This window comes from Sapajus apella, unplaced genomic scaffold (assembly GCF_009761245.1).
Source record: "Sapajus apella isolate SASKATOON/1434 unplaced genomic scaffold, GSC_monkey_1.0 scaffold65, whole genome shotgun sequence".
In the NCBI taxonomy this organism is placed as follows: Eukaryota; Metazoa; Chordata; class Mammalia; order Primates; family Cebidae; genus Sapajus; species Sapajus apella.
In genome coordinates, this window is record NW_022437005.1 from 784,172 (window position 1) to 798,840 (window position 14,669).

Below are 14,669 nucleotides of genomic sequence, written 5' to 3' on the forward strand. Positions count from 1 at the left end.
TTTGTGTAAATTAGGCTGCATCCCTGGGAACTGGAACTCCCTAATAAGGCAGGGACATGACCCCCAAATTCTAAACACTTGGATGTCAGACAGGCCTGGATTTGTTCATGGACAAATAAATAACTGTGGCCAGTATGTGTGTGTGCTATGTTTATAAAGCACTTTTGGGTCAGATGCGGTGTCTCACACCTGTAATCCCAGCACTTTGGGAGGCTGAGGTGAGCAGATCATGAGGTCAAGAGGTTGAGATCATCCTGGCCAACATGGTGAAAACCTGTCTCTACTAAAAAGACAAAAATTATCTAGGTGTGGTGGCGCAGATCTATAGTTCCAGCTACTCAGAAAGGCTGAGACAGGAGAATCGCCTGGACGGGGTAGGCAGAGGTTGCAGTGAGCAGAGATTACGCCACTCCACTCCAACCTGGGTGACAGAGCAAGACTCCATCTCTAAATAAATAAATAAAGCACTTTTGATGTTAGGCTTATTTAAGCTTCACAATTCTGCAGTGAGGAAGTAAATAATCCTGTTTTACGGGGGAAAAGCTGAGGTTTGGAACAGTTAAGCCCAAGATTACACAGCTACTAAGGGACAGAATGGGACTTCAAATCCAAGTTGTTTGATCCCAAACTCAGTGCACGCCCACCATTTCATTCTACCTTCTGATTCTGATTGACATTAGAAATTAAACTTTCATATCCCTAAATTGGATTTTTAAGTAAGCAAACAAATCTCCTCCTACCTAAGCACCTAGCAAATTAGCTGGAGAACTAATTGCAAAGCGCTGAAGCCACACAGATTTTTATGAACTCAGCTGTCTCCCCACCCATTCCAACGTATTTGCCATGAGTTTTTAAAAAAATATTAAAAGTTGCCAATTATGGAACTCATTCTAGGTGCCAGGCCCTGTGCTACTCTCATTGCATCCATTATTCCACTTAATCTGCATATCAGTTGTCTAAGATAAGTATTATTCCCATTTTGCACACCAGGAAACTGAGGCTCAAGAAGTCAAATATCAGCTGTGCATGGTGACTCACACCTGTAATCCCAGCACTTTGGGAGGTTCAACTGAGGTCAGGAGTTCGAGACCAGCCAACATGGTGAAACCCTGTCTCTACTAAAAATACAAAAATTAGCTGGGCATGGTGGTGGGTGCCTGTAACCCCTGCTATTTGGAGACTGAAGCAGGAGAATCACTTGAACCTGGGAGACAGGGGTTCCAGTGAGCTGAGATCTTGCCACTAACCTCCAGCCTGGGTGACGGGGGAAACTGTGTCAAAAAAAAAAAAAAAAAAAAGAAGAGGAAAAGGAAGTAGTCATCAAATATCTGGAGCCAGGATTCAAGCCTGGCCCTTGTCATACATACTTGGCCTCTTGCACTCTCCTTACCTGAGGCCTGGGGCCCTGATTTTCCTGTCAGAGAAGTCAGAGAACCTGGACCTTTTAGTTTCATCCTAGGAAGCTGGAATCATCTCCTTCTATGGTGGTCCTAAGGGAGATGCCTCACGGAGAACAGGGTTCTGATGAGGGATGGAGGAGAGGGGTATGATGCTGAACTGGCTTTGTTCACTAACACAGCTGCTAAGGGAGCTTTGATAGAGACCTATCAGTGAAGAACCTGGGTCAACCCCCATGCCCTTGTTCAGGTACAACACGCCCTGGGAAGCTGTGACTCATTAGGGCTCCAGAGTCTCTCACAGGTCATTCCTATAGGATGTGTTTGTACAAAGTCTATTTGTACATTTGTGTCTTTATCACAGTCTGAGGAATCTGGATTTCTGCCTTCCCCAAACTCCCCCTTCTCCTCAACTTGGTTTGTCTGTAGGAGTCAGGAAGCCCAGTGAGTCCTCTTGACAGTGGGGAGGTTGTTCCAACAACATGAAAATGGGTGGTCTTTATTCATAACCTGGGACTAGGTCACCAAGATGACAAATTGGTAACAAGGTCTTAGGTGACCAGTGCCCAGCATCTCCCGAAGGGTCCCCTCTACTAAGCAGGAAGTCTGAAGTTGTTTCTCTAGGATGGTCCCCAAATCTTGTCCATTTTCCATCACAGGCCTGAGCGGGAAACTGCAACAGACTCTTCGGATAGGGAAACTGTTTATTTAGTGGGGATACCTTGGAGTGAACTAGTTCCCGTGAGCAGATTTTCCCATGATCCGCATCCTATCCATGGTGATTTCTAAGCAAGAAAATCAGCCCAGCCACAATGAGGCCAATCACAAATAGGTCCCAGTGTGGTCCAATGGTGTTGTCCATTTTCAGCCGTTTCCATCTCATTGTGAACTGCTGGCAAAAGATATTCTCTCAAAAACAATCCAAGCTTCCCACCTCCGCTCAGAGCCATCATCTCTTCCCAAACCCACTGCTGCCAACCCTTCTCCCACCCATTCCCTTTCCTTCCTTCAGTCTTGGAAGACACAATCTTTGCTTGCGTACAGCTTCCACAGGGGGCTAAAATAGCACCTTTAGAATAGCCCTAAAGATTTAGACATTTTACTTTTTTTTCAAACTGTAGCTCTTTGTGGTACCCCTTGCCACCTGCTGTCTGCCTACCAGTCTCAGCTATTGATAGTAATAACTGTTTTGAATAAGTATATATAGCACATATCACTGCGCTTAAGGCTTTGAATGTAGTGTGTGCTAGAAAAGAACATCTGCTGAATAAATTAATTGCTTATACCATGAAGTTTCAACACATACTCAATAGAACACGCAGAATTACTCTGCATGGCAAGTGTAAGACTTTGAATTTTACTTCTCAAAGGAAAGCCAGTCCACAAGATACTCCCTTAACAGGCCTTCTCACTTTGTCCCTAAGAGTTTGCTCATTGGAGATTTTCAGAGATTCAGGACCCGTTCAAGACAAACTTACATTAAAAAACAGGATATCTTGGAGCAGATGCATCGTTTCCAGTTTCATGAGGGCAAAGAACACAGGTATGTGGGCATCTGGACTCGTTTGAGCAGCCATGTCGTACAATCTCCTGGCCAAGTGAATGTCCTAGAAGGAGAAGAACAGCCCATACCCATCAGATTCTGTAGGGGTAAATAAATAGATGCCACTGTTCAAAATATCAAATGTAATTAGGTTACAGATCTTCAGATAGGGAGATTATCATGGATTATCCAGGTGGACTTCAGATTGTCAAATGAACCTTTAAACAGAGTTATCTCAGGACTGGAGGTGGAAGAAAGAGAGAAATGGTGGAGGGAGACTTCAGAGAGATTCTAAGCATGAGGGACTCAACTTGCCATTGTTGGAAGGGGCCACATAGAATGAGAAGGAATTTGGACAGCCAATAAGGAAACAAGGATCTTGTTCCTAAAACTTCAAGAAACTGAATTCCACCAAGCAAACAGAATGACCCTCAAAGTGGATTCTTCCCCAGAGCCCCCAATAAAGAATAGCCTTGATTTTAGCCTGACAAAACCTCAAGCTGAAGACCCAGTCAAATCACCTATAAAAACTATGAGATAATAAGCTTGTGTTGTTTTAAGTCACTAAATTTGTGGTGATTTGTTACAGCAAGCATAGAAAACTAATGAAATCTCCAAGAAGCTTTCTTGCATAGCCCTGGAACAGCTCCTAGTCATGATTCCAACGAAAAGGGTGGAGAATAGGGCCAGGCACAGGGGCTCACATCTGCAGTCCCAGCACTTTGGGAGGCCAAGGCAGGTGGATCACTTCAGGACAGGAGTTCAAGACCAGCCTGGCCAATATGGTGAAACCTCGTCTCTACTACAAATACAAAAAGTAGTTGGGTATGGTGGTGCATGCCTGTTGTCCCAACTACTCAGGAGGCTGAGGCAGCAGAATAGCTTGAACCTGGGAGGCAGAGTTTGCAAAGTGAGCTGAGATGCAGTGCCACTGCACTCCAGCCTGGAGGACAGAGTGATACTCCATCACAAAAGAGAAAAAAAAAAAATGGCTGAGAACACTAGATACTAATTTTACATTTCTCTAAAATAAATCAGAATACAGGTAGTTAGTAATCATGATCTAAAATTCTCATTATCTTCATAGTACTTATCATACCCTAAGTTCTAGAATTTATTCATTTGTTTGTCTCCAGGTCCTCGAAAACAAGGGCTTGGACTCTCTGTTCACCTCTGAATTCCCAGTTCTTAATAAAGTGCCTACTATGCAGTAGGTCTTTGATAATACTTACAGGATGTTGAAGAAACTATTTTTGGCTTTCATATTGAAGACAGATTCCTCAAATGTCATAGTACTACATTTTCAGGAACTTTTTTTTCATTGAATTATGCCACAGCTTTCTTTTTCATCTACTCAGGCCTTGTTTTATGTGTTTGCTTTATTTTTGGTTTGCCCAAACAGAGTAACCATAGGTGAAAGTGCCCTGGGCCAGTCCCAGAACTAGATTTTGCTTGGGTGCCCATGGGCTATTTTCAAAAGAAAGGGAAGAGGAAGAGAAATTTTTCACAAACTGTGGTCATGCTAATATCTGTCCTTCTTGCTCCATTACTTCAATTTTGATACTTGTGAATCTTTGGGGCCTCTGTTAAAACTGTTTATTTTGATGGAGGGGAGGGTATCTTCTCTCAGCTGTGTTCTGCTTATTATGGCTTAAATTTTTTTCCAAAGCTTTATGGTCTGGTAAATTGATTTGTTGAAGAAAGAGGAATGTTCTTGCTTAAAATACAATTCAGGAGATTGGAACAAATCTTCCTGGCAACATAAAATAGATGTTGTAAAAGCCCTAATTTGTGTCTCTGATTCCAACAAATTCGGTGTTCATTTAAAAGCACCCTGCAGATGATAACAGCTGGGTCAGCTGCACATGTGAAAATCGTATTAACTTCAATAGGACGTTCAGGGAAAAGCAGCCTTTGTCAATATCTCAGGTATTCATTCTTATTTCTTGTATTGAGGCAATCAATAGTTATTCATTTATTTCTTGAGGTAGAAGCATTACAATTCAGTCACTTAGTATTTTACATTAAAAAAATAGTAAGAAATACCATTAAAGTGGGATGAACTCACTCCTTGTCCAGGAGACCTCACAATTTGCAGTGTGTGTGGGGCTGGAGGGTGGTGAATGTGAAAGCTTTTCTTTAAAATTTCCAGAGAAGAAAATTCCTGAATGCTTCTACCTAACTAGGGCAACTCATATAAAAGAAATTTTAGTACTAGACTAGAAAAGACTCCTCATTCTTTGACCCTATTTAGTGAAAAAAATCTGTCATGTAAACAAAAAAAATTTCCTCTCGATGGTGTTTTGATGATGACTGCAGTTCATTAAATGAGAAGTCACTGCATACCCAGTCCACTTAGATTTAACTTTTCTGTGGTACGTTTGAGTTCATTTTGTTTCAAGTTCAGTGATTAAAGAGGTTATGTAAACCCAGCTGCAGACTCTAGTTAAAAAAACATGTTTCTATCAAAAATGTTATGTGGGTACTGCCCAATATTCAGATGTTCAAAATAGCTTCTTTTAATTCAAAGATACAGGATTCTCCTGCAACGAAGTAGCTGGTTTATGAAAATTGTACAATTACCCAATGCAGGAGTTTTTCAGCCCCAAATCTTTGAATGTAGAAAAAAAATTCTTATACTGGGACACACCATGTGAATGGGAAGGTCATTTTTGAATAAGTTAGTCTTTTTTTTTAATAAATATACCATATGTTAATTAGAGGGAACTTTGGAAATATAGAACTGAACAAATAAGAAAAAAAGCCACCCATAATCTCACTGTACAGAGATAACTACTGATAATATTTTATACACATTCTTCCAGAATTTTATGTATATTTATATATACATACTTTTAGAAATTTTTTACTCAGCATAATATTTCATCTTCTGCTTTATTAACCTAACAGCATACTTCAAATAATATGCTGTGTCCTAATATATTCCACTAGTCTATAATTTTTTTTTTTGAGACAGGGTCTTGCCATATCACCCAGGCTGAAGTGTGGTGGCAGGCTCTTGGCTCACTGCAGCCTCTGCCTCCTGAGTTCAAGCTATCCTCCCACCTCACCTTCTCAAGTAGCTGGGATTATAGGGACTACAGGTGGGCACCACCATGCCTGGCTGATTTTTTTTTTTTTTTTTTGTAGAGATGGGGTTTCACCATGACATCCAGGCTAGCCTTGAACTCCTGGACTCAAGGGATCTGCCCGCCTCGGCCTCCCAAAGTACTGGGATTATAGGCATGAGCCACTGTGCCCAGGTATTTTTAATGGTTGCATAGTATATTGTAATAATGGTTAATATATATTAAATACTTACTATGTGCCAGTTACCACTGTCATTTAATCCTCAGGATAATTCTATAGGACAGGTGATACTATTAACTCCATTTTGAAAATAAAGATATTGAGGCACAGAGAGAGAGTCACTTACTCAAATTTATATGACTTGCAGTGGCAGAGCTGGGATTCAAATCCCAGATTGTCCCTAGATTGTCTGCTTCTAGTATTCTCATTTAACCACTAGGCCATAAAGTACATTGTGGAATGGTAAACCACTACACAGTAACATATATAACATGTCTTCTATTTTGGAGCATTCTTGTTACTTGTAGAAATTTGTTCTGTAACTAATAAAGCTATATACACACAAAATATTGTTTTTGCATATTTCTGATTATTTCCCTAGGTGATATTCATGATATTTCATGTTTATTTCATGAAAAGTTATGATCATTTCTAAGAAACGTGTTTTCTGTCCTGTCATATTTCTGAGAGGGCCATTTTAAATACCTAATTTTAACTTATCCTTTCCAGAAAATAATTCTAGTGTTTAAAGCTTCAGCTGTAACACTCCATGGGTGGTCAAAGCAGACAAATGAGAAATAAAAATGCATTGTGTCATAATTACTTTTATTTTTGACAGGTTTATTTATAATTTATTTGGTAGATGTGGTTTTGTTTTCTCTGCAGAATCCAAAAATACATGTTATCTAGGTCTACATATATGTATTTGAAACTCTTTCCCAAAGGATAATTCCCCCCACCTTTTTGCCTTTCCCTAGGACAGCTTTCCTATCCATTGTCTTTAAACTGGCCTGCTTTCTTCCATTTAAAAATGTTGTCATATGATTCTCATATTCCATGGTACAAAAATACTTTTGAACAGGATCTGACAGTCCTGATTCCCCTACCCGAGTTAACTGTTTCCTCTTTAACATACTTATAGCACTTTATTTTTAATTCTTTTCAAGTGTGCAGATGCCTATACATGGCCGTCATTTTAGGCTTTACCATATCTATGGACATGTCTTTTCGGTAGTGGACTGTGAGTTCTCTGAAGGCTGTCTTATTCTTATTGTATCCCCAGAACCAAGCACAGCACTTCCTGACATAGGAAATAGTCCATGGTAAATATTTGAGTGAATTAATGAATGAATGAAAAGCAGAGTGCAATATCATGGTGGTTTAGAATTAGATACCTTGGCTGGACACGGTGACTCACACCTGTAATCCCAGCACTTTGGGAGGCCAAGGTGGGTGGATCACGAGGTCAAGAGATCAAAACCATCCTGGCCAACATGGTGAAACCCCGTCTCTACTAAAAAATTACAAAAATTAGCTGGGCATGGTGGCACGTGCCTGTAGTCCCAGCTACTTGGGAGGATGAGGCAGGAGAATCACTTCAACCGGGGAGGCAGAGGTTGCAGTGAGCCAAGATCGTGCCACTGCACTCCAGCCTGGTGACAGAGTGAGACTCCACCTCAAAAAAAAAAAAAAAAAAAAAGAAGTAGTAGATACCTTTAAAATCTAGGGTTCTTTGAAGGATTCCTAGAGGAGATGACACTGGAGCTGTTCTTTGAAAAATGGACTGGTCTTCAATGGGCATAAATATGGGGGAAGATCATTCCAGCAAAAAGAGTGATATCTCAGAAGGGCTCAGGTCAAGATCTTTGAGGGAAAGGAGTCAGTGGCCTAGAATCTATATAGGCAAACTAGTGTATGACACCACTACTATCAAGGTAGGCTAGGTTACCAGGGACTTTGACTGTGGAATAGAAGTCTGGACTTCATTTAGCAAAAAAAGGAAATAAGATTCTTTTTTTATTTGTGTGTTTGCTTGTTTGCATTTTTTGGTGGTTTTATCTGGGGGAGAGGGTAGATATAGGGGTGGGTAGGATGGAGGCGGTAACAATATCAGAATTATACTTTATCAAGAATGACCTGGCAGTGCTTTGTTAGAACAATTATGTATTAAGATAATGCTACCTGTAACAAATCCCCCCCCAAAAAGTTTATTTCTCCCTTTTTCAGCATTCGAAGATGTGTGTTCCTGGTCGGTGGCAAATTTTCTTCATGTGGTAATTGTGGGGCCCAAGCTCCTTCCATCACATGGCTTTGTGATCCCCTAAAGCCTCTGTATCTCCTGCTGCCTTCAGGCGATGGTTGGGAAAGAGACTGGGGGTAGCCCCATCTACTTCTCGGCTGCCTTAGCCCAGAAATGACACTCTTCACTTTCACTTCCATGCCCTTGTGAGAACTAGCATGTGGATCAAAGGGTCTGGAGAACCTAGTCTTTGACTAGGCAGGCACACCCCAGCTACAAGTCCTCACTATGGAGGGGGGATTACAAATCTTTGGTAAACAGAGTCATCTTGGTCACAGATTTAAAGGGAGAACGCTAGAATTGAAGACCCCTGAGTAGTCTTTGCTACAAGCCGAGGTGAGCAGAAAGTCAGATCTGAGCCAAGTTAAAGAAAAAAGGAATGGCCATGGGGGATGGGCAAGAGGCTTTGTTCATGGTGCAATTTCTGAAGTACTTACAAATCAAGTGTCAATTGAAAAATGGTTTCTTTGTTGTTTTGTCTTTTTTTTTTGAGAGGGACTCTCGCTCTGTCACTCACACTGGATCTTGGCTCACTGCAATCTTTTCCTCCAGGGTTCAAGCTATTCTCATGCCTCAGCCTTCCGAGTAGCTGTAATTACAGGCACATGCTACCTTGCCTGGCTAATTTTTGTATTTTTAGTAGAGACAAGGTTTCACCATGTTGGCCAGGCTGGCCTCAAACTCCTGACCTTGAGTGATCTGCCCACCTCAGCCTCCCAAAGTGCTGGGATTACAGGTGTGAACCACCGCACCTGGCCCCCTAAGAAACAGTTTCATAACAACTTGTGTGTGAGTGCTTGTGTTTCTAAACTACTTCAGGTCCTCTCCCAATTCCTCCCCAGGTATTATTAAGTGTTCCCAGAACAATGATGCGGTCAGTCCTGGCCACAGTTTAAAGCCAAGGAGCTCGTTGGCTGAGACGCTTCTCAGTGAAGCTACTAGGATAATTCACCTGCATCATTCCAGCCCCAGCTTTTTTTCTGAAAGACGGGTGATAACAACCATGACCTGTATTTTAATCTTGATTTATCAAGAGATGATTTATACCCAACTTTCTTCCCCAGAGGTCTTAAATGTCTGCATGTTAATAAAGTATTATTCCATATCACCTTCTTTGATTCTCAAAGATACTGTAGTAGCCGTATTATACTCATCTTTCTCACTGGTTTGCATGAGGATTAACTACCAAAGAGGATTTCTAAGTGCCTCGCTGAAGAAATGCTTAATTACTTGATGACTTAATGGCTGGGAAGGCCTATTCTCCTTTCCTCTTTGCTTTCATTGGAACAAGCTTTGGGCTTTTAATTATCAGGATATTCATTTTAAGAATGAGAGAAAGCTATAGCTCCTTGTTAATTTGACTCTGAGATGGCAAGATACCCCTGGGTACTCTGTTATTAATTTCCTAATTGCTAAACAAAAGAAACCAAATAAAAACAAAGGGCAATGGTTCTTCATTAGCTCAGTCTAAAATTCTCATCTCCAGGTAGGAGGTTAAGAGTAGCCCCCCGATTTTTTTTAAATGTAGAGACTTTCTGTAGGAAAAAAATAGACTTATGACTGAAAGAGACTGATCAAATGAACTATCCATGATTTAACAAGAACCCTGGCAGAAAAGAACAGAAAACTGGCCAGAGAGAAACTTCAGAGTGTTTTCCTGAATGTATGAAAGGTATGTCTCGACAACTACTGTTTGACATTGTGAATAAAGTGCTTAGGAGAGACATCAGTGGTGACTCCAAAGAGGAAAACCAAACCCTCTGACAGTCTGCCAGCCGGGCACTGGCCAGCAGTGTGCCTTCCCTGGCATTGCTGGCTCCGTGTCCTCAGAGGACACCCCGCCTGTCTCCCAGGGACTCAATCAAAATGGCCTCACTTTGGTGCGAAAACAGCTGTCAGGGCAAGCAAGTCCTTTTTGAATAACATGGTGGTGGTGGGATAGGAAAGCTAACATGAATTTAACACATGGAGTGGGGTCACTTTATCCCATCTATAGACAGCGCTTCTCCTGTGTTATTATGTTTTGCAAGGGGAAGGATGAGTAGAGAAAGGCTTTAATCTTATTGAAGGCTTACTTAGCAGTTGCTCTAATTCCCTTCTGATCTGAATAACAGTCATTCTACACACTGTTCGACTACAAAGCTCTTTCACAAAAGCTTATTCATTTTATCCTTAAAGCCTGGGGCAGGGCAGGTATTTGTTTTACTGAGGTGGATAATGGGTGAGGGGATCAGGGGTGGCTAAATAACATCCCAAGAATCATCCAGTTTAGCTAGTCCATGCTGTCCATTCTTACCCACATTTTACAAACATAGGAAGCTTACTCCTGCTAGAAACAGGGGAAATAGACTGGATTTGGATTTGACATTCTTTCCACTGCTTAGGGTGCCAGGGCTAATGAAAAATGATCAGCCAAAAGGTAGGCTGCAGGGGAGGACAGGACAGCAGGGATCCATACCACTGAATAAGAAGCCCTTGGCTGCACTGTGCACCATTAGCAGTTCTCAAATAGGAAATTCCCTACCAGTAATTCTCAATTACCAGCACAACTGGAAGAAAGAAGAGAGCATAGGAGAACCGATAATTCCCACGTTATTTGGCTCTAGAAATGCAGCCAGGAATATAAGCACTGACAAGAAACACATGCTTGACACCAAGACTGACTCACTGTGAGGACTACTCTTTCACCAAAAAACAGGGGCAGGCAGGGCTGGGTTCCAATTCTGACTCCACCACTGATGAGCTCTGCAAGCTGCTTGGCCAAATGACTTAACATCTCTGCACTGTGGCTTCCTGATGCATACACTGTGAACAGTTCTAGGGCTTATCTCATTGAGTGGTTGTGTGATGCAAATGACAGAAACACACAGCCCACTTAACTCAGTCCTGGCTATTACCAACATTATTGAAACTGAATACATCTTACTCACTCTGTGAGACCCTAATGTCATCTTCTGCCTTAGTTTCACTCACTGTCTAAGAGATTTATTCAATACCACCTTGTAGTGCCAGCTGTTTTTATAAATGAATATGACTCATCACCTCAATTCAAGTGTAACCTCAGGGGACTGGAGATTCACTCTCTTGGGCCTTTCTAGAGTATCCAGCACTGCGTCATGTACACAGTGGGTTCTTCATAAGACATTTCTGGATTAATACCACCTTGGTATCCAGCTCTAGTCTCTTTTTACTTTGTCCTTGTTCCTGGAGAGCCTGAGAACCAGCGGAAATTTTAATGGAAAAAAAGGCCCAGAGGTGAAGGGGAATGGAGACAGGGCCTACTGGGAAAAGCATATGCTGGAAAAAGCAGGATCTTATAAATTGAATTGGCCTAGATTAGATCTCTTCTACTCACTAGTTATGTCCTTGGCATAAATGGAGAAAATAACATCTATCTCATAGGGTTCATATTACGGTAAGTAATATGTATTGGCACATGGGAGAGATTTGGCAAATGTTAAGTCCTTTCCTTCCTTCCTCTAAGTTGACGACATCAATGAAATTCAAAACATTTACACATTTTCTCTTCCCACACAGCTGTCATTACTAGGTTTGAATTATTATTACCAACAGAATTACCTTGGCAATGCCTAAGCCGTGTTCATACATATAAGCCAGATTGAACATGGCTTGTGCGCTGTGGTATTTGTCGGCTGCAATGCTGTAGTGTGTGGCTGCTGTTTGATAGTCTTTCTTCGTCCCATAGCCATAGTAATGGTAATCTCCAATTTTTACTCTGGCAAATGCATTGCCTGATAGAAATATTAGAAAAAGAAGAATCAACAACTCAAATGATTCACATACAGTTCTCAGGAATTCACCCTAATGATCTTATTTCAGTCCTTTAAAATCTATATGTATCTATAATCAAGTATAAAAAAACACTCAGAACCCTAGAATTGGAATTGGAAATACTTTATGGAATATAAATATAACACTCAGTGCTAACTGTCTTCATGATAGTGTGACATCCATGGTATGGCACAAATGTTCTTAAAAAACGAAAAATTACCAATTTTGCCTTTTAATTTTTTAAAGTAGGTCAATTCTTGGGAAGCTGGACCCCATCCCTCCCATTCTCAGATGTCACTCCTGAAGCTTCACTCTCCTGCGTCACCACTGTCTCCCTCTTTCCCAGATCAATCCCATCCACCATTCAAACATGCTCTGGCATCTTCTATGAACAAAAATAAACCCTCTCTTTATCCTGTGGTGTCTCCTTCTCGTTCATGTCCCATTTCTCTGCCACACTGAATCTTTTCAAAAGTGTGTTCTATACTCACTGTCTCCAAAGCTTCACCTCCCACGGACTCCTCAACCCATTCCAACCCAGCTTCTGCCCTGCCGCCGGTGAAGCTGCTATTTTGAAGGCAGCAGATGACCTTCATGCAGCCAAGTCCATTGCCATGTCTCTGTCCTCATCTTACACCTGACTGCCGAGCAGCACTGGAGTGATGGGATCCAGCTGCTCAAGCACTGTCCTCTCGGAGCATTGATGGCACTGCCTGCTCTTGGTTTCCCTTCTACCTCATGGGGTCTTTATTTCAGACTCTTGCCTGACTCCTCCTCTACCCGCTTCCTAAATGTGGAATGTCAAGGTCTTGTTCCTAACTCCTTTTTTTCTCTTTCTTCTTTCCCCTCTTTCTCTTCTCTCACCTCTCCTCCCTGCCTCTCTCCAACACTCTGCTCCATCTCAACTTTTTCTCTGGGTGACCTCGTTTGGTTCCATTGACAGCCTCTATTAACTATTTCTAAATTTATATCTACTATCTCTCTCTCCCTGAGGTCCAGATTCATAATTGCCTTCTTGATGTCTCCACGTGGATTTCAAACTTAAAATGCCCAGTAGAGATTTCCTAGCACCCTACACCCCTTCCTTCAAACAAAATCATCAGTTTCTTCCCTGTCTCAGTACCAGCGCCACCATTGTTCAGGCAATAAGTCTAGGGGAATTATTCCTAGTTCTTTTTCCCTCACCTCCATCAGCCAATTCATCAAGTCCTGTTGGTTCTGCCTTTAAAACACACTTAACTCTTGACATCTCCCCCACTACCTATTCAAGCTTACAATACTACAATAGGCTTCAAACTCTTCTTTTATCTTCACATTCCAGCTCATTCTCCACACAACAGCCAGGGTGATGTTTTAATTATTTTAAATTTATTTATTCGAGACAGGGCCTGGCTTTGTCACATAGGCGGTAGTGCAATGGCATGATCCCAGCTCACTGCAACTTCAGCCTCCCAAACTCAAGAGGTCCTCCTATCCCAGCCTCCAAGTAGCTAGGACTACAGGCACTGTGCCCATATTCACCATATTGCTCTGGCTTGTCTTGAACTTCTGGGCTCAAGTGATCCTCCCAAATCAGCCTACCAAAGTGCTAGGATCACAGGTGTGAGTCACTGCTCCCAGCCAGAATTTTATATATATATATATACATATACATATATACACACACACATATATATATATCACAGTATATATATATTTTTTATATTACATCTAAAACATGTATATATACACATACTTTTTTATATTACATATAAAATATACATATATGTAATATATATATTATATATGCAATAGTGTTATTGAGATACAATTTGCATAGCATACAATTTACCCATTTAAAGGGTACAATGAAATGGTTTTTCATATATTCACAGAGATGTGCAAGTATTACCACAATTTTAGAAATTTTAAAATATTTTAATCATTCTAAAAAGAAACCTCATACTGTTTAGCTAGACAGTGATCTTTTTAAAATGTAAAATCTAGTTATGTTATTTCTCTGTGTAAAATCCCCCAATGACTTCACTTTGCCCTTTGAATAATAGTCAGACTCCTTATGACCTACAAGTCATGTCTCACCTGCCCTCTTCACAAGCTCCGTGCATTCGATGCCTCAAGACCCTCTGCCTGGCAGGTTTGGAATTCTCTGACTCTTCATGTGGCTGGCTTCTCATCATTCTTAGAAGCACCAATGCCACTTCTCTTCAAGAGACCTTCTCTGACTGTCTTATCTAAAGTGCCCCTCAGCTCCAACCCCAGAAGTTATCTACCTCATCTCCATGTTTTATTTCCTTTAGTACCTAAAGGAATAAATTCCAGAGGATGTTAGGCACTACATCCTTTGGAATTTATTCCTTTAGGTACTGAAGCCCTAATCTTCTAGAATCTTCTATTAAAATGCAGACACTTCTAAAAGATGTAATACCATATGCCATCTTTAAGTCTGTCTGAGTACAGTTAACATTATAAATTTTTTATGATTATTTTACTTTATTTTTGAGACAGAATCTCACTTTGTTGCCTGGGCTGGAGTGCAGTGATGTGATCA

The 14,669-nt window shown here is 41.1% G+C and overlaps 1 protein-coding gene across 1 annotated transcript in view; it reads right to left on the reverse strand.

The window, feature by feature from the left end:
• Nucleotides 1-2,086: 2,086 nt before the first annotated feature.
• Nucleotides 2,087-14,669, reverse strand: part of SEL1L2 (SEL1L2 adaptor subunit of ERAD E3 ligase) — a 74,592-nt gene continuing 62,009 nt past the window's right edge. The window contains exons 17-19 of the mRNA XM_032248211.1: nt 11,909-12,081; nt 2,876-3,004; nt 2,087-2,286 (exon numbers count right to left, since the gene is read on the reverse strand). Coding sequence (XP_032104102.1) covers nt 2,167-2,286; nt 2,876-3,004; nt 11,909-12,081 — 422 coding nt within the window. The 3' untranslated portion in view covers nt 2,087-2,166. The remainder of the gene's footprint in view (nt 2,287-2,875; nt 3,005-11,908; nt 12,082-14,669) is intronic.